Here is a 26,818-nt window from a genome sequence, read left to right as displayed (position 1 = left end):
TGTATGTTTCTCCCAAATTTATCCGAGAAACACTTACTGATTTCTGACACTGTATTTGTGACCCTGAACAAGACATTTAACCTTTGGCTCTTTCCATATAAATAGAGAGATATAGATCAATAGATATGTTGATAGATTATAGATAGATAGATGGGTAGATAGATGAGCAGAAAATATATACTTGTATATATATAAATACATATAGTATATAGCTATTTATAGAAATTTTGAGGATGAATATGCACATTTAAATACTGAAAACAGTAAGTAGTCAAACAAGGAGAAGCAATAATGTCAAATTTAATTTTATAAAAGTATGTATGGACTAATTTTGTTTAAGAAAATATTAAAATTGATATTTCAGTTCTGATGAATATCACACACTGGTACAAAAGTCCATATCAAAAGGCTACTGAATAATAAAAAGAAATGATCCATGAAATGAATACTAAGTTAATGGAGATTTATAAAACAGAAAACAAAAGTGGATACAATTTTCCAAAATTAAAAAATGCTATAATTAACCTATTTTAATTTTAAATAATAAATTTTATTTGGACTGTTCATGTCATTCATAGTGCTTCTCTCCCCCTGCCCCACCCCTTTATCCAACTTCTCCTCCTCCTCCTTCTTCTCTTCTTCCTGCTTTATTTTCTCCCTTTTAGCTTTGACCTCGTAGCCATTGGTGGTATCTCAGTAGTCCTAATCTTTGACCGATCACCTTTCCTGTCTGAAAAGAGAACACTCTGGTTGCCCTGGAATCAGTTTATTGTGGTGGAGAAAGTGATCATGCAGAGAATTGTAGCAGACACACCATCCTGTGATATTTCCAACTTCATCAGCCCAAATCCTATTGTACTTCCGTCACCCCTCACATCATTTGGAGGCTCCTGTCCAGAAAGGGGAACTATTGTTCCTGAGCTGCAGGTAGGTATATTGGGCTTTGCATGTATGAAGTTATAGTCATTAAGATGTTTGACAATGGATTATAGTTAAGTCTTTTTCTATCATTCCTGTTGCTCCTATATTATGGGTCCCTTTGTTTTTCAAAAGAAGCATTTTGAATGAAGTCTTTCTAGAACATCATTATATGTGGCCATGAAATAGTAAGGTAAACTAGCTCTCAAGAGAAATGTTCAACCTTGACCAAATTAACATGGTGCCCTAAAAATTATGGTGAGCTTGTTTAATGGTGATAACAGTATAATCAATGAGCTTTGACTGTTTCTGGTCTGAAACTGAAGCTGCTTAAAATCTACTTTTCTTCTATTGAGTAGGTTGTATTTACTGTCATTGTTCTTAGAAGACATGAAAGTTCTTTTTGTTTAGCTGTATTTAATAAAGTAGATTTCAAAACTGGAAATAGGTGCTTTATGCAAAGTTGTTTTTTAGTATTTGAGCTTTATAGTTAAGATCTTAATAATTTAGCATCTCTGAGAATTACTCTTTACTGAACATTTATTATTAAACTACTCTCATAGCCATGATACCATTCATAGAAATGTCTTAATGCTATTTGAAAGTAGATGCCACACAAATGACTTACAGATCTAAAAATCAAGCATATACCTCAAACAGCTTAATGAATATTCGAAGATTGAACTGACTTTACTGCTTTCACAACAGCCCCCAAAGCTCCCGGTATTCTCACTGAGGGACAATAACCACAATAACCCTCTCTGGAAAAAGCCATCCAGATTGTCTGTAGTGTGTGGTATTGGCTATTCCAACACTTTTTCTTAGAAAATAAGAAAAAGGATGGAAAAATAATGTCTATAAAATTGGTGCATTCATTCTTCCACAGATGTCATTAGAAAGTTTAAATCTTTGTTTAACACAAAGGTTTTCAAACTTGGAAATATTTCCTAATATAAATTAGATAGATAGATATAGATGTTGTAACAAATGTGTTATCATTGACTACAGTGTGGATCTGAAAAAGTAGCCAGTGGACAATTTTAATATAAAATATATAGTGTAGAGGCTGGAGTGGTTCAGCAGTTAAGTACACATGCTATTCTTCCTGAGGATTAGAGTTTGATTCCCAGCACGAATATTTTGTAGCTTACAACTGCATATAATTCCAGCTTCATAGAATCAGATACCCTCTTCTGGCTTCCATGGGCACCTACACTCATGTGCACAAACTCATACACAGACATGCACAGACACATAACATTAAAAATAAAACAATTCTTTTGTAAAGGGTATAAAAAAAGACATTAGTTCTTTGGAAGTGGCAAAAATACCCCCAAATCTGGAAAAGGATATGATGCTTTGCATTTAAATATCAGTTCTTTGGACCACTTTGCCTACAACTATAAAGAAGCTGAAGAAGAAAAGAGGTAGTAATAAAACAGGACATGAAAATATTTACACATTCCACGTCATGTTAAATATCCTGAATAAAATGGCCTCTTCGGCTATTTTGTTTTGAAAATTAAAAATCACGGAATATACGATCAGTTTTAGTTACCAGTTTTTGACATTTAGTTCCATCTGTAGTAATAAACAAATAAGTAATACCAATTAATTAACAAAGCCAAATGGCATTTTAACTCTGAAACCAATGTTTACTATAAGATTTACAGAGGAATTAGTGGGAATTATTTTCATTTTGGTCATCGGAGCCAAATTGGAGAAAGTTTTACCCAGCCATTTGTATATACAGTCATGAAAAATGTGAGAAAACTGTGATTGAAATTTTGATCTCCAAATCATTCCAAGCTCCAAAGTAAACAAACTTGGTGACTTCAGTAAAGATGAACTCCAAAATCTTTGTCATTAATATCACATTCTGCTTTCTGCTTGAAAATATCGATACCCGCTCCTACAGTCCTTCCTCTTCAAAAGCTCAGCCTAAATAAGCAATGGAATTGAAGTGTGTGCCATAGCACCAAGCAAGGGTATCTGTATGTATTTATAAGGAAGAAGACCCCCTTCATGGAGCTTAGAGCACCACCCTGCTTGACATCTGGCAGTGGTACCTTTCCCAACTCTTGCTAAGCAATTTTTAGAACACGGTTGAAAGAATAAAACTGATCTTTGCAGTCATTCCTGGCAGCAGAAGATGAGCGCAATCTGTAGTGTTGGCTCCAGTCTTGTTCTCATTCACATTTTAGTAGAAAATTCAAAACTTTGGGTTGCCCAGACTCATAAATATCTAGGAACGCATGATGACACCAGTGTATTCCGGTACTTACTTTCCTTTGGTCTGTTTCTCAGACAACAAGCCTGTGTCAGCTTCCTCTACCTGTGACCACTGGACAGCTAATTTTGTTCTTGGTGGTGTGTGTCTGTGTATGCCTGTGTGTTTCAATTTTAGGTTGTACAGGAGGAAATCCCCATTCCGTCCAGCTTCGTGAGGCTCAGTTACCTGAGCAGTAGAACACCTGGGTATAAAACTTTGCTGAGGATCATTTTGACACATTCAACAATTCCTGTGGGCATGATTAAAGTACACCTCACAGTAGCTGTGGAAGGCAGACTCACACAGAAGTGGTTTCCTGCTGCAATTAATCTCGTCTATACATTTGCTTGGAACAAGACCGACATCTATGGACAGAAGGTTTGGGGCCTGGCAGAAGCTTTGGGTATGTTCTATTTATTTCTATTTAAATCGCAGTATCATGCTTACAAAACAGAAAATATTAGATGTATATCAATGTGAATCTGTAATATTTATTATTTTTCTTCCAGTTAAGGACCATCAGGTTTTCCTGTTAAAGGAAACACATACTTTGGACCTGCTTAGAATTCTACTTTGATTATTTTGCTTAAATATATTTTAGCTACATGGCAGTGGAATGCCAGTGGAATAACACAATATCTAACTTGTAGCTGTCTCCATAGCTGACTGTTACTTTCTAACTGTAGACTTTGCTGTGGTGTTCTGGAGAATTTTTTTTTTTTAATTTGACATTTAGACTGCCGTTTTACCTTAACAACTACCAAATTCTAACTTATAGGCATCTCTACTTGTTATCATTTATGTCTAGGATGGTTAGACTCTATTAACTTATTACTTTAACATGTGAAATAAAATATTATCTGGATTTCCTATTCCTATTTCCTATATGATTTTCTATATCTAATCTTGAGACAGAGTATTACTGTATTGTCCAGAAACCCAAGGACATATTAGAAGCTGAATCTCTGGAGCAGCTGTTTTCACATCCTTCCTTGCAAGTGTTTACCATGAGATAACTCCACACAACTAAGCAATATTTTTTAGACTATAGTGTATCATATTCTTCTCCTATTCCGGAGGAAAATGAAAAATCTGGTGTCTTTTCTCTGCCTAGTTAAGATGCATATACTTGACTTATGACATAATCTATACTGAACTTTACTGAAATACAAGGAACGTGGGCAGGTTTGGATGACCTCAGCCCCTTCCTCAGCAAGATTTCACTGTCGCCCTCAATCTTTCTTATTAGTGAGCTCACCTTAGACTTCAATACTGCTTTCCCTTTCTCTCAGCTCTTCATCTACCAGTCTGCTGGTTTACTTTTTTTGTATTCAGATTCTTGTTGAATGAATATCACATTATACCAGCCAGTCTACCATGAGGCCAATTTACACTAAGGTCACTGAGCAGCCAACATTTGGTCTCTCTTGGGTGTAGCCATTATGCTAAAGTTCTAGAGACTCCTCTACATTCAATTGTCTTCCTGGTGGGTGGCCATCTGTCTCTAAGCTTCCTGTGATCCCTGTGTCATCTGTAAGATGAGAAGGCCTCACAGTGCTGCCCAGTGCTGCCAGTCTGATAGTTTCCCACTCCTTGATTTTCCTTTAGCTTTTCCCATACTTTCATCCATTTTTTTTTGCAGTAGGCACTTTCTGTGATCATACCTGATATATACTCAAAGTCCTATAATCTCTGACCCCAGATTTTAGCCTATAGTTCTTGATTTCCTGGGCAGAATAAACTAAAATTTCTTATACTTCTATATAGCTCTTTATCTTCCAATTCTTCAGGCACCTCCTTGGACCCCTGTTATATTTAAAAATTATTTTAGTTGTTGGTGTTACAATTGGTTATTATTTTCTTAAGCTGTAACATACAAATTTATCAACACGAAGAGCTAACTGCTATAATTTCTATTATTTCTTCACAAGATGTGTGAAGATGTGTGAAGGTGCATGAAGCTGAACATGATTTCAAAATAAAACACCAGCTTTGTTGGGACATAGTTTATATACCATAAAACTTTACCTACAGGGAGTGCCCAGATAGTTCAGTCAATAGATCAGGAGACTCTTAATCTCAGGGTCATGGGTTCAAGCCCAAATTTGAGTGTCACACGTATTAGCCGTTACTCTTCACACCTCTCTCTCCTCTGGTCCTGGAAACCATTAATCTCCTTTCTATCTTCCTATATTTCCTTAATTTGTATATTTCGAACCAATAGCACCATACAGTAAGTGAACTTTTGAGTTTGTCTTTTTTCACTCGGCATAACATTCCAAGTGTTCATTTATGTAATCTCATAGAGCTGTCCTTCCACTTTATGACTGAACAATATTCTTTTTCTTTGTTTTGTTTTATTTTTCAATTTTATTGGATATTCATATAGATACAGAGGAGGATGCTTGCAGCTAAACATCAGACTGAACACAGGAAACAATACTCTATTACATGTATATACTATAAGTCTACTCCTTTATCAAATCAAAGACATTAGCACTGTTTTCTTTTTCCTTTTTAGAATATATTTTGTTTGCATTTTAAATGTTATCCCCTTTCCCAGATTCCCCTCCATATCCCCTATTCTATCGCCCCTCCCCCTGCTTCTATGAGAGTATTCACCTACCCACCCACCCACTCGCACCTTCCCACCCTGACATTCCCCTACACTGCAACATCAACTTGGCAGGACCAAGGGTTTCTCTTCCCATTGATGCCCAACAAGGCCATCCTCTGCTACATGAGCAGCTGGAACCATGGCTCCCTCCATGTAGCCCTGTTTTCATTTTCTGCCTGTTTTGAGTAGTTTTCCTATAAATATTCGTATACATGTCTTTATTTTAATACCTGATTTTAATTATTTTGTATATTTATCAATATTTCTGCACAGCATAGTAATACCATGTTTGAATTACTGAGAAACCCCAAATAATTTTTCTCAGTTGCTCCACATCTTGTTTGTATGTGTATGTGAGTGTGTGTGTGTGCTGGTAGACATGTGTACAAATGCATATGGAGGCCAGAGGTTAATGTTAAATGTCTTTGATCATTCCCTGTCTATCTTTTTTTCCCTTGAGATAGTATCTATCATGTAACCTAGGACTCATTGATCTGGCTAGTCTGGCTGTCCTGGAAGCCCCAGGGATATAGTACCAGTCTTTTAACGTGGGGTTAGAAGATTGAACTCAGATCCCCAAAGTGTACATAGTATGTATTTCACTGACAGAAGTATCTCTCTAGCCCCTAACAGTACCATATTATCAACTTCATTTTATACATGAACTGTATCTCTTCTTTATACATATCTTCACAACTGACTACTCTAAACTCTTTGTTCTAGTTAATCATCCTCAATGAGGAAACCACTAATACATTTATCTATAATTATGTAAACCATATTTTAAGCAAAAATTAATATGTAGACTCTAATAGTGACTTTTTTAAAATGTCCACCTGTGTGTATCATTATGACTATAAAATAACAGCAATCAAAATGCCATGTGGAAGGTTTTAGAAGGAGTAAAGGGAAGAGAGCAATGGTGTAAATATAATCTCAAGAAATTTTTTAAAGTAAAAGGATGTAAAAAATGTTTTTGGGGGGGCTAAGGCTAGTTATACTAATTAAAGTGAAACATAATGAAATCCTTTAGAAATATTCAAAGTATAAAGCAAAGCAAAGTTTCTTTATAAGTTTAAGGGTAAATTTTAGAGTAGAGAAAAAGATTGACAAAGCTCCCTAATAGAAGGCCAAAATAATTGCACTAGTACCTAAGCTGAAATATAGATTATGTGCCTTGTAGGAAATGCGACAGTTGGCCATGACTTAAGGGACTGGTGGCTAAAGAGACATTATTTACTACACATCCTTTATCTCTGTCTCCCTATTTTAGCTTGAAAAGAGGAAACAGGTGATTGTTTACTTTTAGTGCTTAGCACATTTTAACACATTTTTAAAGTATTTGGTTTAGAAAAAGGTTAGTAAATAGGTAAAAAAGAGTTTCTTTATTGAAGGAAACCCTAGTTTGTGTTATATTTATAGATTTAATCTATAACATGTTAGCCTATATGTATAACTTAAATAAATTCATGACTTATACAGCTCGTTATTTATGTTTACTTTTCCTTACAATAAATTTAATGTTTGAATTAAAAATAATTAGAGTACTTTTCTTCCTCTCTTTCTTCCCTCTAGTCTCTCCCAGATCCCTTCGTCTCAAGCCCCTTCTGTGCCCCCAACTCTCATGCCCATAGCTTCATTTTCTTTAATTACTGCTGTGCAATCAAACCGTACATACACATACAAATAAATACAACTTGATAGGTCAATCGTTGTTGTTGCATGCATATGGTCCCAGAGCTGACCACTCTGCATTGAACGGTCATTAGGGGAGCTCATACCTGGGATAGGTTAATTCTCCTCTCATCATAGAAGCTAACAGTTTTCTGATAATGGTAAAGCATCTGAAGCAGTGCAATAATGAAGTCGGAGAATCAACTATTCAAGAAAAATGGAGAACCCTTGAAGGAAAACAAAGAAATTTAAAAGTAATAAATGTATGGTGACATGGGTCTTTTTTTGTGACATGGGTATTAAACATATAATCACTGGGGTGAAATGTTCACAACTATAAACTTGTGAGCATGTCAATATTTTATAATTAGTGTACCAGTATGAGTGGAAATAGACCAAGTTTTCAATCAGGTAAGTAACAAAAATGTTTTATATGGCATTGCTCAGATTGCTTTTAAATTCAGAAAGCTTAATATAGATTTTTGGCAACATAAAAATAGCTAACTTCCTTCTAAGTATGTTATGTTGCATGCTAAAAGAGAATTAAGGTTACAAAGGAAATTTAATTTGATGATTAGATTTGAATATGTGATTGAAAATTGCCCTCCTTTGTCTAGGCCTTGCATTATCAGAAAGGCTTGAAATCACATGGACAGATCAGAGTTACACAAGGACATAACTGGGTGACAATGACACAGAGAGATAGATGCGTAGTTCTGGTCTTTAAGAAGAAATATGAGAACCACAAAACAAGGAATAGGAGTGTCCACTAGAAGCTGGGGATGACAAATATGGGATCTACCTTTAAAGTCAGTGGATGTTAGCTTAGTTCTGCTAACACCCTGGATTTTGTTCATTGAAACCCATTTGAGACTCATGGCAGCTTCAACTGTAAGATGACAAATTTATTTTCTTTGAGTCCTTTCACTGTGTGACACTTTTTTTGCAGTAGCAATAGGAAACTGATATAAGCCTTAGCCATCGTTCGTAATGTTCTACTTATAGCAAGGATTTTGATTAAGGCTATGGCCAAGAAGGACTTAACTCTTGTTCCTTCTCATACCAATTAACTGTCAGTCTCTGGCCCAGCTATTTTAAGATGATGGACTAAGAGTCCAAATTTAAATAAGCTGAATTTGAAGCAATGGAGAATATCTACGTTGAAATGTCACTTAGTTTGAAATGTGGAAATCTTGCTTCCCATGTAGCTCAGCTTTGGGGAATTGGTGTTGTATCTAAGGACTAGAATGTCACAAAAGAAGAATAAAGTGTTAAAAGACAACCAAATGGAAAGGAGAATATTTAACATCCTAGGCTATCCCATCATTCACTGCAATGAAACAGACCTTGGCAATGAGGATAATACAAGAGTGAAGAAATTACCAATAGGGATTATATAGACTCCTTACTAAAAAGAGTATTGGTGAACACTAATAAGATTGATTAATCCAAGTACACTATTGATCTAGTAGATGTAGAATAAAACTCACCCTAATGTTCACCACAAAAGCCACAATCACTAGTTCATCCAGCTTAAAGATTTTGTTGTCTGGTTCATAGACAAGACTGCCTGCCGTGCTGAAAACTGCACATGAGCATTTGGAATGGTTTGGCATTAGTGCTTCATTCCCTGGTTCTACAGCAAGTATAATGTCTAGAAATCATTGTATTTTATTTAGTTTCGTTCCCAACTCTATGGCTTACACAACAATATAAAAAATCACTACTGTTAAGTTCATAGTGCTGTTAAAATTCTAGATATGGCATATTAAATTTGACAAACTAGCTTGTTCAGGGCCTCTGATCTGCATCTATTATGTGAATTTTGTCAAAATAACTCCCTATGTCCGCCTGTGTCTGCATATATTATCAATGTATAATAATGCATTCTGCCTGGTCTTCATTTTAATTAAATTAAATTGCTGCAGTTTAGAGTCCTGGAAGTTCAGAAAATCAGCCATCAGCCTTTAGTAGCGCTGCAATAAACAATCTTATTTTTCTTCAAGGTTATTGGCAACAATGATTGCATAATTATTTAGTACAGTAGTTTGGCAAGAAAGAGTGTTGTTTCTGTGGGAACTAGACTTCCTAAAGGTTCACAATACATAGGAGTCTGTCTAAATTGTGTTAGAGAGAAACAGGGGAACATTAATAGTAATAGGTGCTAAGCTATGGTTGCTTTGTGCACACAAAACATTCCTGAGAATGATGCTTTAGTGTTCATAAATTTTCCTTCAGTAAAACCTAAGCTAGCTGGGCAGCCATGAGAACAGGACCCACTGAATATTTTAATAATAAATGGGGAGTGCTTTACAATTTGCAAGGTACTTTCACATACATTATTTCATTTTAATCCATATAGCATTCCTGCTTGGTAGGCATAGCACAATTAATAAGATCTCCAATATCCAGAGGAAGAGACTAAGGTTCAGAACGAGCCTAAAAGCCTGTACTGAACAGGAATTCTGCTGTCATTCTTGACCCACCTTAACAAGCGCCCAATTTCTATGCCCCAGTGCCTTTCTGTCAAGAAAGCTAGCAGAGATAATAATCTTTCATTTCTTTCCACTCATGAATTCATAATTGTTAACTGAGAACAGAACTGTTAGACCGTCAACTTTATAGGCACAGTGCCTAGGGTGTAAGTTTTTTAAGGAACAATTACATGCTTGCAACCTCAAAGCAAAGCATGAAAAGAAATGCAGAAAAAAAATCACCACTAAGTGTCTGCAAAGCGAAGCATTATGCCAGCTTCTCAGGTGCTATTCGGGTTTCCAAGCTTAAATATAAAATGTTTAGCGCAGGGTAGGAATTGTGTACATGTTAATATGAGATAGTCTTTAAATAAAGACCTGAGAGCTTCCCAAGGCTTTTAAATGGCACAATACTCTAGTAAGCAAGTATTATGTGTCCATTTAAATCTGGACAAACTCATGGGTGGATTGTAAAACTTATTTCATGAATCAAGCAGCAGTATTGGACTAAAAGAATGTAATTTAGTGGAGAGCAATAGAGCAAAAAATGATCAGAATAGAATATAGTATTGAAATATGCTAGAAGAGAATAAATATTGCATAGGAACACTTTATTCACTGTGTGTGCATATATATATATATATATATATATATATATATATATATATATATATATATATATATATAAACAGTCAACAAACTCTTGTGACATTCAGAAATAAATGTTGAGACCTCACCTGTAAGGCAGGGTCTAGAGACAAAATGTCATGGTTTATCAAAGAATACAACAAACAAATCAGTCAAGTCTTGGTAACTATCACTGCCTCCCACTCCCTTCTCTAAACTCATCTCCATATACTTCAGTCCTCCAAGATGTGGTGAGAAAGTAATTCATCCTTCAAAACAAGATGCTATTGAGAGTATAAAGGTATTTCTTTTCTTTACAATATTGCATCCTTTTTAATAAAGCAGGTTTTTAGAAGCCCATTTCCAAGATGAGTCCCACTCTTAAAAGGCCTACCCAAACAAAGCTGTCTAAACAATGAAAACGGATAACAGTCTTTTGTTTTACCTTTTACTGGGTGAGTTCAGGAATGATTGCAGTTCTTTATTTATTTTTGATGTGCTGGAGAAGTGACTCCAGCCAAACCGACCTTCTTTAAATTTCATAAAAATGCCAAGTATCAAAGTATTCAACACATGCTATTCTTTTGCCTAATATGTTTTTTTTCTATGCACACAATTCATATGAGGTGAACTTACTATTTCATGTTGGTGCAGTGCCATCAAAACAATGTGAATTCTGTAAGAGACATACTTTGAATTTTGATCTTTTCCCTAGCTAGTAATACATAGTACCACATTCTCTGGTGTTGCTGGGCAGCAGAAGAAAGCTGTATTTCCCAGTCAATCACTCAATTCCAAGAATAAATAACTAATATTATACAATGTTGTTAACCTCTGATGTATAGAAGGTTAAGTGTATTGAATACATTTTTTACTCCAAATATTTTTGGGGTGCAAACACAAGACCATTGCTAGTCCAGGTGATTCTATACAGCAGTCCCGCTCTCCTCTGTGATTCCAATTTTCTTGGTTTCAGTTGCCCAGTGAGCTGAAGACTGAAAGTATTAAATGAAAATTTCTAGAAATAAATACTCCAAGCCATTTTAGACTACATGCCATTCTGAACAGCATAATGATATCTCTCCCCATTCCATCTTGCAGAGACAAGAATAAGTTCAGGCTAGTGAGATGGCTCAGCTAGTAAACTGCTTTCCATGTGAGCCTGGCGACCTTACCTGAGTTTCATCCCTAGAACCTAGGCACAGGCAAAAGGAGAGAGCTGACTCTACAAAGTTGTCCTCTGATCTCCATGTGTTCAGGATGCCACATACACACAAACATCATGTACACATAACATCGATAATTTTGAAAAACAAGAAAAGAATCACCTCCGTGTCCAGCATATCAATACTGTAGTGGGCTATTAGTGTCAAATAGAAGAGTCTGTTATCAAATCAACTGCCCTGCTATTATAGCACTCGTGTTCAATTAATGCTTAATTTACTTAATGACTCCAAAGCACAAGAACAGTAGTGTGACAGACACCGCAGCATGAAACACGGGAAGAATAGATTAACTCTGACTACTTCTGTGACAGTGCCGCAGGACACATAGACAAAAATACCAGCATGAAGGTTTGATACTGTTAACAGATTCGGGCTATCCACAGATGCTGCAAGAGGTCTTAGAGCATGTTCCCCAAAGTGAGAGAGGAGTATTATAATTTACTAAGTAAATTTCTTCTCTTTGTCTCCTCCATCCAACATGAATTCCCTCATTAGAATCCCTCCTAATATTTTACTCCGAAAATTACAGATTTTCTTCTTGTAACACTTACCAAAGTATATGTAAGTTTGTGTGTGCTATTTATTTTTCTTCTGTGTTTTTTTTTTCTTTCACTATAATATAAGCTGTGCCTAGAAGAACTCTGTTTTATTCATTCCCATATCTCCAGTGTTCCACACAGTGCCTGTCAACAGGAGGTGCTCAATAAATATTGCATATTTGTTGAATGATTGAACAAACAAAGGAATGAAGGGAGAAGTGACCCCTTAGTCTTACCTATGTAGTAGAGTGATGTGGCTCCACAGTAAGAGGCAGACAAGGGCACACAAGAAAACTCCCAAATATGTACATTATCCCAGAACATCTCTCTGTTCTTTATGCAAATAGACTTGAACAAGGCACCCAGTAAAAATGTTACAACATTGAGTTGGGTTTCAGTATACAAGACCTATTATGGGACAGCTGAATAGCTTCTAAATAACTCTTATATTTCTTCTACCTGTCCAATTATATATATATATATATATATTAACATTATCATTTTGCATGGCCCTTTTTGTGAATGGATAAGGTATATATCCTAAAATAATAATATCACCCAAGTCAAATCCACTGACTGGCTAAAAGAATAATGTATCATTATCAGTTGAATTTAATTTGGGACCACAGTGATGGTTCAACAGTGGGGAATCTATTGCTATAATTCACTATGTTAGAAGATTAAAGTAGGCTCTGCCTAGTAGCTGACTCAGACAGATGCATACACCCACAGACAAATGAAGGACGGACCTAGTGGACTCTTGTGGAAGAATAAAAGGAAGGATAACTGGCCCCAAAAAGGATAGGAACTCCACAGGAAGACCGTCAGAGTCAATTAACCTGGGCCCTTGAGGTTTTCAGAGTATGAACCACCAACCAAAAAGCAGGCACAGGCTGGATCTAGGCCTCCCACTCATACGTAGCAAATGTACAGCTTGGTCTTCATGTGGGTCCCGAACAACTGGAAAGAGAACTATCCTGAAAGTTGTTGTTTGTATGTAGGATATGTTCTTCTACTTGGACTGCCTTATCTGACCTCAGTGAGAGAGAAATCGCCTAGGCTCCCAGAGGCTTGACATGCAGGGGTGCAAGGAGAAGAGGAGGGGGAGAATTTGTGGGAGAGAGTAACAGAGAAGGCAGTGAATTGGATGTAAATGAATAAGTAAAGAAAAGAAAGATTAAAAAGAAAAGAAAATGCTATGACTGCTTTTCACAAAACCTGTAAAGGCACTCAATATAAACCCATAACTTTATGAAGATAGTCTTAATAAATTAGGTATTATATATAAACATCAATGGAATGTGTTAAATCAAGGAACCTCTGCTATACGAAATTGCTGGAAAATAGGAAAAGACACAACTCACACATATGCACAAACACCATGAGAGCAAGTAGTTATTTATAATAGATAATATTTTATCAACATAGTTTTGGTCTGTTGTTACGGCCTTTCTTTGGTTCTGTGGGTATTTTGTGTCATTTCTGGTTTTGCATTATTATAGTTTTAATGAAATAATTATTTTTAATTTAAATTTTATTGGATATTCTCTGTATTTACATTTCAAATTCACACACTCCCCCCACTACCCTCCCTCCACCCCCTAAACTTGCTTCCATGAAGGTGCTTCCTCTCCCAATCACCCTGTCCACCTCAGTGCCTTGGCTGGTTGATGATGTTGTTCTTCCCATGAGGTTGCAGACCTTTCAGCTATTTCAGTCCATTCTCTAACTCTTTCATTGGGATCCCTGTGTTCAGTCTGATATTTAGCTGCAAGCATCCTCATCTGTCACCTATATGACTCTGGCAGAGCCTCTTAGAAGGCGTCCATATCTGGTTCCTGCCAGTAAACACTTCTTGGCATCAGCAATAGTGCTTGAGTTTAGTGGTTGCATATGGGGTGGTTCCCCACGTGAGGCAGTATCTATAGATCTTTTCTTCAATCCCTGCTCCTCTATTTGATCTTGTACTTCCTCCCATGAGTGTTTTGTTCTCCCTTCTAAGAAGGACTGAGGTATCCACAATCTGGCCTCCTTCGTTTAGAGCTTCATAAGTTCTGTAGTTGGTTTCTTGGGTATTCTGCACTTTTTTTGGATAGTATCCACTTATAAGTGAGTACATATCATGAGTGTTCTTTTGTGACTGGGTTATCTCACTCAGGATGATAGCTTCAAGTTCCATCCATTTGCCTAGGAATTTCATGAACTCATTGTTTTTAATAACTGAGTAGTACACCATTGTGTAAATGTACCACAATTTCTGTATCCATTCCTCTGTTGAAGGACATTTGAGTTCTTTCCAGCTTCTAGATATTATAAATAAGGCTGCTATGAACATGGTTGAACATGTGTCCTTGTTAGATATTGGAGATTCTCTTGAGTATATGCCCAGGAGTGGAATAACTGGGTCTTCAGGTAGTACTATGTCTAATTTTCTAAGGAACTGCCAGACTGATTTCCAGAGTGGTTGTACCAGCTTACAACCCCACCAACAGTGGAGGAGTGTTCCTCTTTCTCTGCATCCTCGCCAGCATCTGCTGTCACCTGAGTTTTTGATCTTATCCATTCTGGCTGGTGTGAGGTGGAATGTTATGAGTGTTTTCATTTGCATTTCCCTGATGACTAGGGATGTTGAGCATTTCTTTAGTTATTGTTCAATTAAATGACTTCTCTTGAAGAAAAAGATTTTCATTTTCTTAGTTATTTTTAAATGTCTTTGAATTATTACTAGATGTATTTTGAGTTCATAAAGGTGACATAAATTTTTCCAGTGACTATTAGGCTACTTTTAATCATATATTACTTTCATAAATGCATGTATTATGGATTCTGAAGCCCTAGCCTGATGTTATTGAAAACCATCTGCTTAATCTTATCCTATTTTACATATCAGCTTCATTGTATTGTATCTTTACCTTGGCTGCTTACTGTCACTTCCTTATTCTAGCCACTATAGATGAAAGCTGCAGTCATTACACTGGATGTCAGGGACAGTATAGCCCCTTTGTCTCATAGTTTTTATTTTCACCTATTTGTATTTCAAGTGCATTGGTGTTTTGCCTTCCTGTCTACCTGTGCAAGGATGTCAGATCCTCTGGTACTGGAGTTACAGACAGTTGTGAGCTGCCCTGTGGATACTGAGAATAGAACCTTGGTCCTCTGGAGGAGAAGCCAGTGCTCTTAACAACTTAGCTATCCCTGTAGCCCCTCCTCTTTGGCCTTATAGTCAACATATGGTTAAAAAATGATGATGCCCATATAAACAGTCTGAACATTAGGAGGGTTTTGTTTTGTTTTTTTTGTTTGTTTGTTTGTTGGTTTTAAATTCCTTGGAGAGAACAAGCTAGTCTTTCTTATTCAAAGTTCATTATTAACCCAGTATAACATTTTCAAGAAGACTAGCAATGAAGTCAGAGATGTGGCCATGTGACCAGAAGACACAGCACTCTGAAGTAATGTGTATCAGGACAACCAGTGCCTTGTTCTTAGCAAATATTCGATTATTATCTCTGCATGAATATGAGGCAAAGAATACAAAAAGACAGAACCATGGATGGAATAAGGGTGTCACAAAGGAGGTTAACACATGGCTCAAAGAAAGTATTCTTACATATTGATTTTTTTCCAATGACCTTTTCAGTATATTCACACCAACATGAAGTCCTGTGCCAATTGCGTGTCTAAACCATTTCTATAGTCCTTCTGAAATACTGTTGAATTATTGTTTTCTTTCTTATTATACTAGTTTTCCTAGCCACACTTCAGAGTGCCAGAGGCTAAATCTCTGACTTATACAGTCCTGTGTTAATGATCAAACGCTATAGGGAACAGGCCAAAAACTGGTCATGGTCCGCTCTGCTTACTTAGCATGGCAGCTGTCATGATGTTGAGCAGAACGTTCTGACAAAGCTTAGCATTTTTAGTGCTGGATCCAATATGAAGCCCCTTTTCCTATATTTAATTATACAAAAGACTAGGGCTTCAGTGTGTGGCCTCGTGCCTCCGGGAGAAGGTGACGATTGCACTGCTGCTCTGCTTGCTTGCTTGCTTGTTTGTGTTTGTTGCATTTTGAGAGCAGTTCAGCATCATAGAGTGAAACGTTTCCTTCTCAGAAGCCAATTGTAAGTTTCAGGATTATGCTAAAGTGGGCTGCTGTCAGAAGGAAACCTGGCCTTGTTACTGTGAGCAAGGAGTTGCACACAAAAGTCCACCAACACACAGCCATTCTCATTAAAGTCAGTTGGAATTTCAGACAAGGCTTAAGTATAAATTATACTTTTATTAGCTCATAGAGCTTTCTCAGGAGAAAGTAAATCTAATAAAAATTAGAAGGAACTTATTAAGTGGCTGCCTAGTTGCTATTTGCTGTGACTGGGGAGGGAAAAGGTAATATAATTGTGGGCTTTGCAGCCAATGCACTTTTTTGTTGTGGACTAGAGAGCAATTCAGAGAGCAGATAGGAGGAGGTGAAAATAGTATGTGTGTCTCATTACCATTGCATTGAGAACTGTTTAATTGATGCTTTATGCAAGCATTTCCTGCTGCCGAGTTAGGATGATCTTTAACTGTTACTGAGAGGGGAAAAGCAGGCTCTACACCATCATCAGAGGTCACCAAGGCACGCTGCTTATTTGCAAAACTGCACAATCACCTTCCGGAGAAGGGATTCTAGGGGAGCTTACCAGACTTACATTGTACAGAAGGCAGCTCCCATAATTGCCAGGCATACAGTGGGGAATGAGATGATGGCTTTAAAGGAACTTGCAATTATTGTTGTTGTGATTATTTATTAATCAAGACTTTTAAACATTGGCAAGAGATGCAGAAACCATGTCGTACAACATTCTCTCACCACCTGATTTTTCTAACATGAGATGTATTGTAATATTTGTCTTGTTAGTTTGATCCTAAAGTAGAACTTACCAAATGCTATGTAACTGGAGTGAAAATTTGAATCATATAGTGTTAATGTTGAATGAAGTATGAAAATAATTATTCAATACATGTGTCTTTTATCCAAAAGTATTTCTTGGATATTTCAATTACTTACTATCAAAATTGGTACATTTGTGTATATTTGCAGTGACCTAGGAAGACTATACTATATCACAAGATTCACAAGTCAAAACATCAGAACCAGTCATATAAGAAGGACCAATTTTAATGTCCCTCTCCCAACTTGTGTACCAATAAAGACCCTAACTCTCAGAGATGAAGAAGTTGCCTGAGACTCCAAAGCTACTTAATGGCAGATCTGAAAGTCAACCTTTTTCTTTTCTTGGTCTAAAATCAGCTGTTTGGGATTTCTTAGTCAGTAGAAGAGCTCTGATGAGGTTGATTGATGAAGAACACAAGTGCAACCAGAGATTACCTTTGTGATTCCTTCTAGCTGAGAGATCTTATTCACACCTATCTTCATAAAGAACAGCATTAGACAGATACCCCTGACATGACTTCTGTTTAGACATTACCTTCATTTTATGATTAGTAATTGCCCTTGCCCACTAATTACTCTTGATAGTGTTGCTTGGTTGGGATTAAATTTAAATGAAAAATTACTTTGCAGAAATGTGAAGGTTGCTCAGTAGATTAAGTGCCTGTTACTCATGCCTGGGGACCTGACTTGAATCCCCAGAATCTATGTAAATCCAGGTGTGATGCCATACATTTGTAAGCCCAGGACAGAGAGGACATAAAGAAGAGCATCCCTGGGTTTTCTAGTCCGCCTGTTTAGCTAAGCTGGTGAGCTCCAGTTCACTGAGAAACTGTTCCCACCAAAGTTAAGGGTGAGACTGGCAAAATAGCTCAATTGATAATGCTGGTTGTAGCCAAGCCTGATGTCCTGAGTTAGATAGAAGGAAACCACATGGTAGAAAGAGAAAGGTGATTCCTTCACGTTGTCCTCTAAAGTCTACATACACATTTTGGAACAGGCACAAGCAAAGCAACCAACAAGCAAATAAACCAACAAACAAATAAAGATAATTTTTAAATTTAAAAATAATAATGTAGAGAGATACTGATAAAGACACACATCAACCTCTGGGCTCTACATATGCAAGCATACACATATGTATATGCACATACACAACAATTAATTCCCATGAGTTTTAACAAACTGATGGTTGATTGAAGTGCAGTGACATCAGAATTGGTTATAGAATTTGTCAAACCCAGTGAAACAAAAATACATATCCCCTTCCATTAAAAAAAATAGTAAGGGTTTCAAAACCAATAGCAGAAAGCTTAAAGTCAACTGTATGGTCCTTCAAATCATAAGCTACACCCAGTGAAAAGTATTAGGATTCCTTACTCCTAAGCTTTATTGGATTGGGAAAGCAAAGGAAATGTAACCTGCAACTTCAGATTGGTCATGCATTTATAAAATTGGAGATTCGTGTTCTCGTAATCTTAAAGATGGTTTGACTTATCACCATATATATACATACACATAAGCAAATCAATTTGTTTTCCTGGCTATAAAATAATGGCAGTAACCAAAAATGATTTGCATTCATTTTTCATTTATGATCTGTTATTCTGCCATTGTTTTCAGCACTTGTTTATTTATTTTCTTGCTTTACCATTTTTTATAACCAAACATCAGAAAAGAGCGGAGCTTTCCAAAGTTATCTAAAGAGCTAGTAGAGACTGGTATGTATCAGGTGACAGACTAACTTGGTCTATTTTAAGCTGGTAACATGGCAAAAGCACCAGTGGGATGAGCAGAGTAATGAACCAGTGTTCTCAGGCTGAGAACATTTAGGTGCTAGAGAGCATTTTGCAATTAATAAGACAGAAATCTGGGGTTCCAACAGGTAAGCAGGTTCACCAACTGAGAAAATGGCTACGACTTGGTATGCCTGGGCTATACATATTTCAGTAGGGCAAAGACATCTAAAATACCACATTCTGTACATCCCGTTTTAGAGGCATACTAGGGTTCCACATTTAATGCACAACATCTGTGCTTCATAGGAGCTGAAGCCAAATGCTTGGGTGATGTCCCATTGGTACTCTATATGCAGAAGTGAAAGCCTAATCCCCACAAAGTAGGATTTACAATTGTAGCACTTCAAGCAGACTCTGGTCTCTTGGTAAAGAAAGGCTGTTAGTACAAAAAAATATATGAATGAACTAAATCAATTTTATTAGTGTCATATGTATTCAAGTGTTGCATAAGTGGTTCAGTACTCCAAAGTCCATTTCCTGAATGCATTTTGCAATCTAGAGAAGTAAAAAAAACAGCCTTCTCCTGTACCTTTGCAGAAGTACTAAGGAATTATGCTCTGTGCATGGAATTCTCAGAAAGCCAATGTCATTCTAAGCACAGTTCCATACTATGCCAGGTGAAAGGTATTGCTATTCAATTTCACACCAAATCAGAAATCTTTAGCAGTTACAACAATCACAGAATTATCAACCAATGTAAACATGAGACAAATATTTTGCAATTTTCTAATATGCTGTTTAACGCTTCTTTTGCAGTATCTGTGGGATATGAATATGAGATGTGCCCTGAATTTGTTCTCTGGGAACAAAGGACGGTCGTTTTGCAGGGCTTTGAGATGGATGCATCTAACCTAGGAGGCTGGTCCTTGAATAAGCATCATATTTTTAATCCTCAAAGCGGTGAGATAATTTTAAAATTTGTGTTAATACCCATCTCCTAATCTTGTTTAGTACTCATTTGTTGTTGAAAATTTGGTCACGTGTAAGAGCAAACTCACCTACAATGATGCCACTTAGAGATGTTCAAATTAATACATTTGCCCATGATCTCACTTCATTTGTATATTTAGTGAAAAACAGCTTCATAGAAATCTTGATGAGCAAATATAACCAGACTGGCTCCACCAATAGAATTGCAAATCTATTGACCTAGTCCCTATGTGGGACCCAGGTAAACAAATCCATTACTATATGCCACCAGTATACCTCCCTCTTCTCCTTGAAGAAAGATGCTAAGTTCCATTTCAAAAAAACAAAAAAATAGAGCAAAGCTTCAAGCACAGACAAAATGTCAACCTTTTTTTTTTTTCAGTTGTCAAAAGGAGAGCCACAGTTTAGAGAAGAAAAACGAAAGGGCAGATGCCACTTATTAAATTATTAGGGTATTTTTTTGTTTTGATTTGAAAGAGTTTGACATTTTAAGCAGCCCTTTCTTTTCCACTCACTTTTATTGGCGTATATGGATTGTCCCTTTCAAACGCCTGTCATTGACATTAAACACAAAGTGGGAAATGACCTCAATGGAACCAGCTCCCAGCTGCGTGCTCCCAGTCGTGTATCTTTCTATCATTTGCTTCACATAGATGTTGAAACAGAGGGGAGCCATCCAGAAAGCTGGCTTTGGGAACCACACATTGCTTACATTCCTAATTCGCCCATAATTACTTCTTAGGTAATTAGGTATGAAGTTACTTCTGAGAATTTTGAACTGCTTTATTGAAGTATAATTTATACATCATAAAACTTACTGGTTTTAAGTGCACACTTAAATGAATCTTAGAAAATTTGTACTTATGCTGTGATCACCAAAACCCACATACAGAATATTTTATCACAACAAAAATATCTCTTGCATTACCAGCAGCCTCACTAAATCTACTTTCTGTTTCTACCTTTCTGATCATTTTTAATGAGAAGAACACCTTATTATTTTGGATAATTTCTCCCCTCTCCTGGGAAAGACATTTGTTCACTGAGCATCTCTTTTTGTAGAAGCATTGTGCTTCTCACCAAGAACTGGTCCCACTAGTCAGGAAGCAGCTCTGGCAATGCCTTTCAGCTTGACCTTGCATACAGATGCCTGTCTTAGGGGGTTTCTGAAGCCAAAAATCCCACCCATAAGGGTAGTTTTAGAAGCAAAAATGATAAATGCAAGGGAGCAAGGTTCAGAACATGGAACACCGATATAGAAAGCAGTACTCTTCCCCTCTGGTCAGATGATCTTTTCTGACTGATTAGAGCAGGAACGATTTCTTTCCAAATTCCGCCACTCCACTTCCCTCACGAAAAAGCCCAACTCTTTAGGCACCCAGCCTTTTTGATCTGAGACAGATAGTAGATTAGAAACAAGAATCTATCTTCCTCCAATTTCCTCTTGCTGGTTAAAAAGACACCTATAATTAGATTAGATGTCTGCTGCCATTCCATTCTGTTTTTTCTCTGGCTCCCCAGTCATTACGCAGTGGGCAGTTTCCAATAAACACTGTATGTAGACCACTTGCCATTTCAGGTATCACAATTATATTTACCTGACAATTAGCCACTGCTTATGCAGAAACAGTTATGAACATTTAACCCGATACACATAGACAGTTTCTGCTTGTATCATGACGAAAACACTAGAAATCCATTACTACCTCCAAATATATCCCTTGACAATTGTACAGAGTACATATTCATTCTTTTAATTCTTTAAAATTATTATTTATTACAGAGATTAGCCATATTTTCTACCATCCTCTAGTATTTCCTAGGAGTTAATTGTTTAAAAATATTAAAAATAATTCATGATACTAATTGCGTATTATTATCCATGAAAAATAACATATTCCCTTAACCTCTCAAATAGGCCAGTAGTTTGTCAACAATTGGTTTTACTGGGAGAAGTAAAGTGCCATTGATCACAATGGCATGGCTCCCGTTTTGTATTTATACTCTCTCAGTCAAGTAGTTAGAGATATATGTATTATATCCCCTGATGGTCATAAGTCTGAAAAATGACTTCTCCTTTGAAATCAGCACAAAGCACCACCCACTGGCTTCCGATGGAAATTTTATTTTTAAACTTGTTTATAAACTTCAGAAGAACTTTCGAGCAAGGTAGCAGAAAGGTGGCAGTAAAATGTTTTTTAAAATGTGCTTACTTTATTACAGTGCAAACTTGGCTCTTTCTGTAACAGAGAAAGGGGAAACGTGGGGGAGAAAGGGTATCACATTCAGTGCTCTTTCATTGTCGACTAAGATATACAATCCCAAGGAAGTTGGCCTTCATATAAATAATGCGTGTTTTCCCATTTCAAAACAATCATGCGTTGCAGAATAAACTAGAAAAGAAGCAGCAGTAATTGATCAAAATTTCCAGAAACATAAACAAAATATTTTCACAGCCACCTTTTGCAGAAGAATTGGTGTTAAATCATTGCTGCTAGATGCTATGGCCTGGTTCTGTGTAATGGAAGGTTAAACAGATTCTTGAAACAACAAAAACACCCTTCAAAATGATCTATTTTTCCAGGGCAATACAAAAGGGGTTTGCCCATTTTTGTTTTGATTGCTTCAGCTTTAAACAAAAATGGTAATTTCAGTACATGGGCACTTTAGTACCTTGCATGAAAGCAAGATATCAATTGTAAAGATGTAATCAGAAAGTACATTGCCTTATGTTTTACTTCCTTTAATCATTCTTCTTTTTTGATGGAGTACTGGGCTTTCTAATCGAAAAGGGGAGTTGTGGAATTGCAGGCTTAGAAGAATGGGTTAGAATAGCCATCTTTAGTTTTGAAATTGCCAGGAGCCTGGTAATAACATGTCATTTGAGGGCAGTTGTTAACTATACCATTATATTGATATAAAAAATGGAGATCTACCTGTGAAAAATAGATGTTAATAGCAAATCAGGTATTTCCAAGCTAATAATTGGAAAGATTTTTGAATAGTACACCCTATCGTGAATTGCTGAAGTACAGACATGCTAAATAATGGTTTCCTCAATTATTAATGAATGTGTCCTACTCTCTCATTGGTTAAATATTCAGCTAACAATCATCAGGCAATTTCTTTTCGATGATGTTGTACAACTGCCATTATAGTTTCCTTTACTTCTTCCTATTGCATTAAAATTGCAGTATTGATCATACCACACTTAAATGGTTTTGGAGGGAAATGAAATTCTGTCCTATTAGTTGTCTTGAGTTAATTACTCTAAGTCATCAGAAATGCCCTTATTGTCTAATAAAGTTATTAACAGTTTAATAAGTAGTGATCATAAAGTTATCCTGCAGTCTTGTACTAAAAGATCAGTTTGTTGGAATGTAAACTTGTAGCTACTCTTGTAAATCATGTATTGAAAAGCTAGCAGGAGTCACCCTGGGAGGGAATATAAACATATTTAAATTTGAAATCCAAAGACCATATGATGGATAGAACTTCTAGCTCTTGGAAGTCCCTTTATAGGAATATATTGGTGTCTTGACGCACATATGTTATGTTCTTATTTATTTTTACCAGCAATGTTCCTATCTCAGAATGATCAATAGTTTCTTATGTAGAGCTGAAAGTTGGAAGAAGACATTCCAGAAAACATTTAGGGAGAATAACAGATAGTGTATGGGAATAGATAGCAAGGAACAAGAGAGGAAAAACTAAGGGCATGCAGTAGAACTTCTCCATTCATTTGCTGTCGGTTACTCCAGTCTGACACATTGCATGCCTTCTCACAACATGGATGTTTCACCTGCCCCAGCTCCTTCTGGACTGCCTTGTGATATTTAGCACAGCAGTACTCAATCCTTGGATTGTCTGCCCAGGCACAGCAGGTTTGCAAAAATCATTGCAATTTGAAAAAGGAAACTACAAGCGACTCAAAGCCTATTTTCAGCATTTACTGAGTACTTATAAAAACTTGGCCGTGGGGATTGGAACTAAAAATATAGAAAGGAGTAAGACAGAAAGTGTGCCTTCAAGGAGCTCATTCATATTACAATGGGGAAGATAGGGAAGTGAGAAAATGCAGCATACAGTGTGGTATGTGTTACAATAGAGCCATGGAAAGCAAAGTGTGAACACACACAGAGGAGAGTGACCAGTTATGCCTGGGTGGAGCGTTAGAGAAGACAAGAACTGAGTTCTGAAGTTAGTTCCCTCAGAAAAAAATGAAGAGAGAATTCAGTATATGGGACAATAATGCATACAAAATCATAGCAGGAGGGAAGAGTGTGAAAGAAACTGTATGAGTTTGCTTATGGCCAGATATGAGAATACAAATGAAAATGTAATGAGAGAGAGAGAAAAAAATCTCACAAAATATAGGAAGGCCAACCAATACATGATTTGTTGCCTTGTCAATAATGGATGCATTCTTTATTCCATGGTGGATGTGTACATGTCGTAAGGTGTTAATAATAATCTCTGGGCCTGGGGTATGGTCAATGGTTTGCAGATGGATATGCCTGGACAGCAGGAAAACTGTGCTAAGGCAGTAATAGTAGGAATGGGGGAGTTACTAATTAGTTAGACTTAGAGAATAGAATGAAATGGAAAGGGAATAACATTTAAAATGTAAATTTAATAATATCCAATAAAAGAAAAGAAAAGAAGAGTCATCGTGATGACCAGATTTCCAAATTAGGAAGTATGTACTGAGGATAATACACATGAAATGATTTTTTTAATAGAAAGGTGGGGATGAGTTTTGTAGGAGACACAGAAAATATAATGAGCTCAGTTCCGACCCTTTTTCAGTTCGAAGTAGCCATGGAGCTTCCAAGACAAGAGGTCTAATTCAAAAGTGTATGTTGGGTAAAGACTCCAGACAGAAGGAAGTTTCAGCTAAATTGATGGAAGTCAAAGTTATGGGTAATTACCTAAACTGAATGATTGAAAAACCTTTTCATAAGTCAGTGTCTCCAGTATTGGCAATGATATAGTGAGAGAAGCTGCAAAGGCGTAGAGAACTCAAGTCTATTTAGTATAGCTCTGAGGTGAGCATAACAGTAGAATTTCTTTCCTTCCCATAAAAGCACATCACTATCCTGATTGTGTTTTACTAAGGTTAATATTAAAATGAGTGGAGAGTCTCTTTTTCTGAGCAAATTACATACTGAGGATAATTTGGAGTCAGGCAGATAGGTGTGAAGCATCAATAGAGCCAACCAGAAGTGAAAAATTAGTTGTACAGAATCCACAGATTCATGTTAAAGAGACTTTGCATTTCCCCACTTCCCAGAAAGACAAACTGAGGTAAAGGGTTACATTAGTATTTACAATAGCTATGCATTTAAACAAAGTTAATAGTAATGTGATTGACTCTCAGAGTCTTCCATAAGGCCAAAACTCCCTCCTGTTTTGAACTCTGAAAAAGAACCTTAACTTTTGGCAAGATATTTGTTCAGCAAATAATTTTCTAATTTTTTGTTTCTTTTTTTTTAATGTGTCTAGGAATCATTCATAAAGGAAATGGGGAAAATATGTTCATTTCCCAGCAACCCCCAGTCATAGCTACCATAATGGGCAATGGACACCAAAGGAGTGTAGCCTGCACTAACTGCAATGGTCCAGCCCACAACAACAAACTCTTTGCCCCCGTCGCCTTAGCTTCTGGCCCTGATGGTAGTGTGTATGTTGGTGACTTCAATTTTGTAAGGAGAATATTTCCTTCAGGAAACTCTGTTAGCATTTTGGAATTAAGGTAAGTTTCTTCTATTGTTTTAAAAATATTAAAAAAAAAGACCGTGTGAAGATAAAAGTTATAGTCAACAAAAGCATTTAGTTAGCTTGGAGTAATTTCTTTCCTATTTGTTGTCCAGTGAGAAGTGCTTAAAATTAAAACTTCATATACACAAATAACAAAAGTGGACTCAGAAAGTTTTATTTATGCATACATGTATACGCATATATGGATCAATAATAATAACAATAAAGGAGGTTATCAGCTTAAGAATGGGAGGGAATTTAAGAAGGGTTCGGGGCAGGAAGCAAGGAGGGGCTGGAGTGGGGGTGGGGGGGGGAGAAAAGAGGAAAAGTGATGTAATTCTACTCCAATTAAAAACTCCAAATGTATTTAAAAATCAAAGACTGTTTTAAATAATAAAACCATAATTTAAAACATTTTTCAAAACCTAGAGGAAGAGGAGTAATGGTCACATGCCCACTTCAACTATTTGAAAGAACATTTAATCAGTCATTTGAAGAGCCAGGAAATTTTGTCATCCCTAAGTGTGAGGCCTTCCTGTCAGCATGGCCTCCTCTGTTACATGGATTTCAGTACCTCTAAGCAGTGGCATAAGTTCCTTAGTGTTGGCCACTATCAAGCTAAAAGCTACCTGTTCCATTGTTGCTGGCGGCTGTATCACCAGATATAAAGGGCTTTTTAGCCTTTTGAAGTTATTTAATATAGAAGAACATTGAAGTCTGTTTTCTCATGGCATCACAAAGAAGGAAGGAGACACTTTCTACCTTTGAAAGCACAACTCAATGATGATTAAAGTGCCCATCTTTAGGTTTCCTTCCTCTGTTCTAAGTATGTTCTTGAGAGTACAAAGAATGTTAATATCTTTTGTAAAGAATGTATACCTTTTTGCTCTGCTATATCCTGAAATTGCATAAAGATCACAACTCAATTAAGCAAGGTTTAATCCGCTTACTTCTTCCCTTTCTGTGGCTGTTAGACAAACTATATGTCCTTTGAAGTTCACAAAATAGAAAGCATCCATTCCTATCCCATTAAGGATTAAGACTACTGCTTC

General features: G+C 36.6%; 1 protein-coding gene across 3 annotated transcripts in view; it reads left to right on the top strand.

The window, feature by feature from the left end:
* Positions 1-26,818, top strand: part of TENM1 (teneurin transmembrane protein 1) — a gene marked incomplete at both ends in the record, with an annotated part of 585,996 nt that overhangs the window by 449,689 nt on the left and 109,489 nt on the right. For all 3 annotated transcript variants that reach the window (XM_080911093.1, XM_080911094.1, XM_080911092.1), the window contains 4 exons: positions 666-927; positions 3,326-3,593; positions 19,833-19,976; positions 25,512-25,761. In XM_080911093.1, the coding sequence (XP_080767219.1) occupies positions 666-927; positions 3,326-3,593; positions 19,833-19,976; positions 25,512-25,761 (924 nt within the window). The remainder of the gene's footprint in view (positions 1-665; positions 928-3,325; positions 3,594-19,832; positions 19,977-25,511; positions 25,762-26,818) is intronic.

This window comes from Micromys minutus (assembly GCF_963924665.1).
Source record: "Micromys minutus genome assembly, chromosome: X".
NCBI classification, from domain to species: Eukaryota; Metazoa; Chordata; class Mammalia; order Rodentia; family Muridae; genus Micromys; species Micromys minutus.
This window is presented reverse-complemented; position numbering and strand designations above follow the sequence as displayed.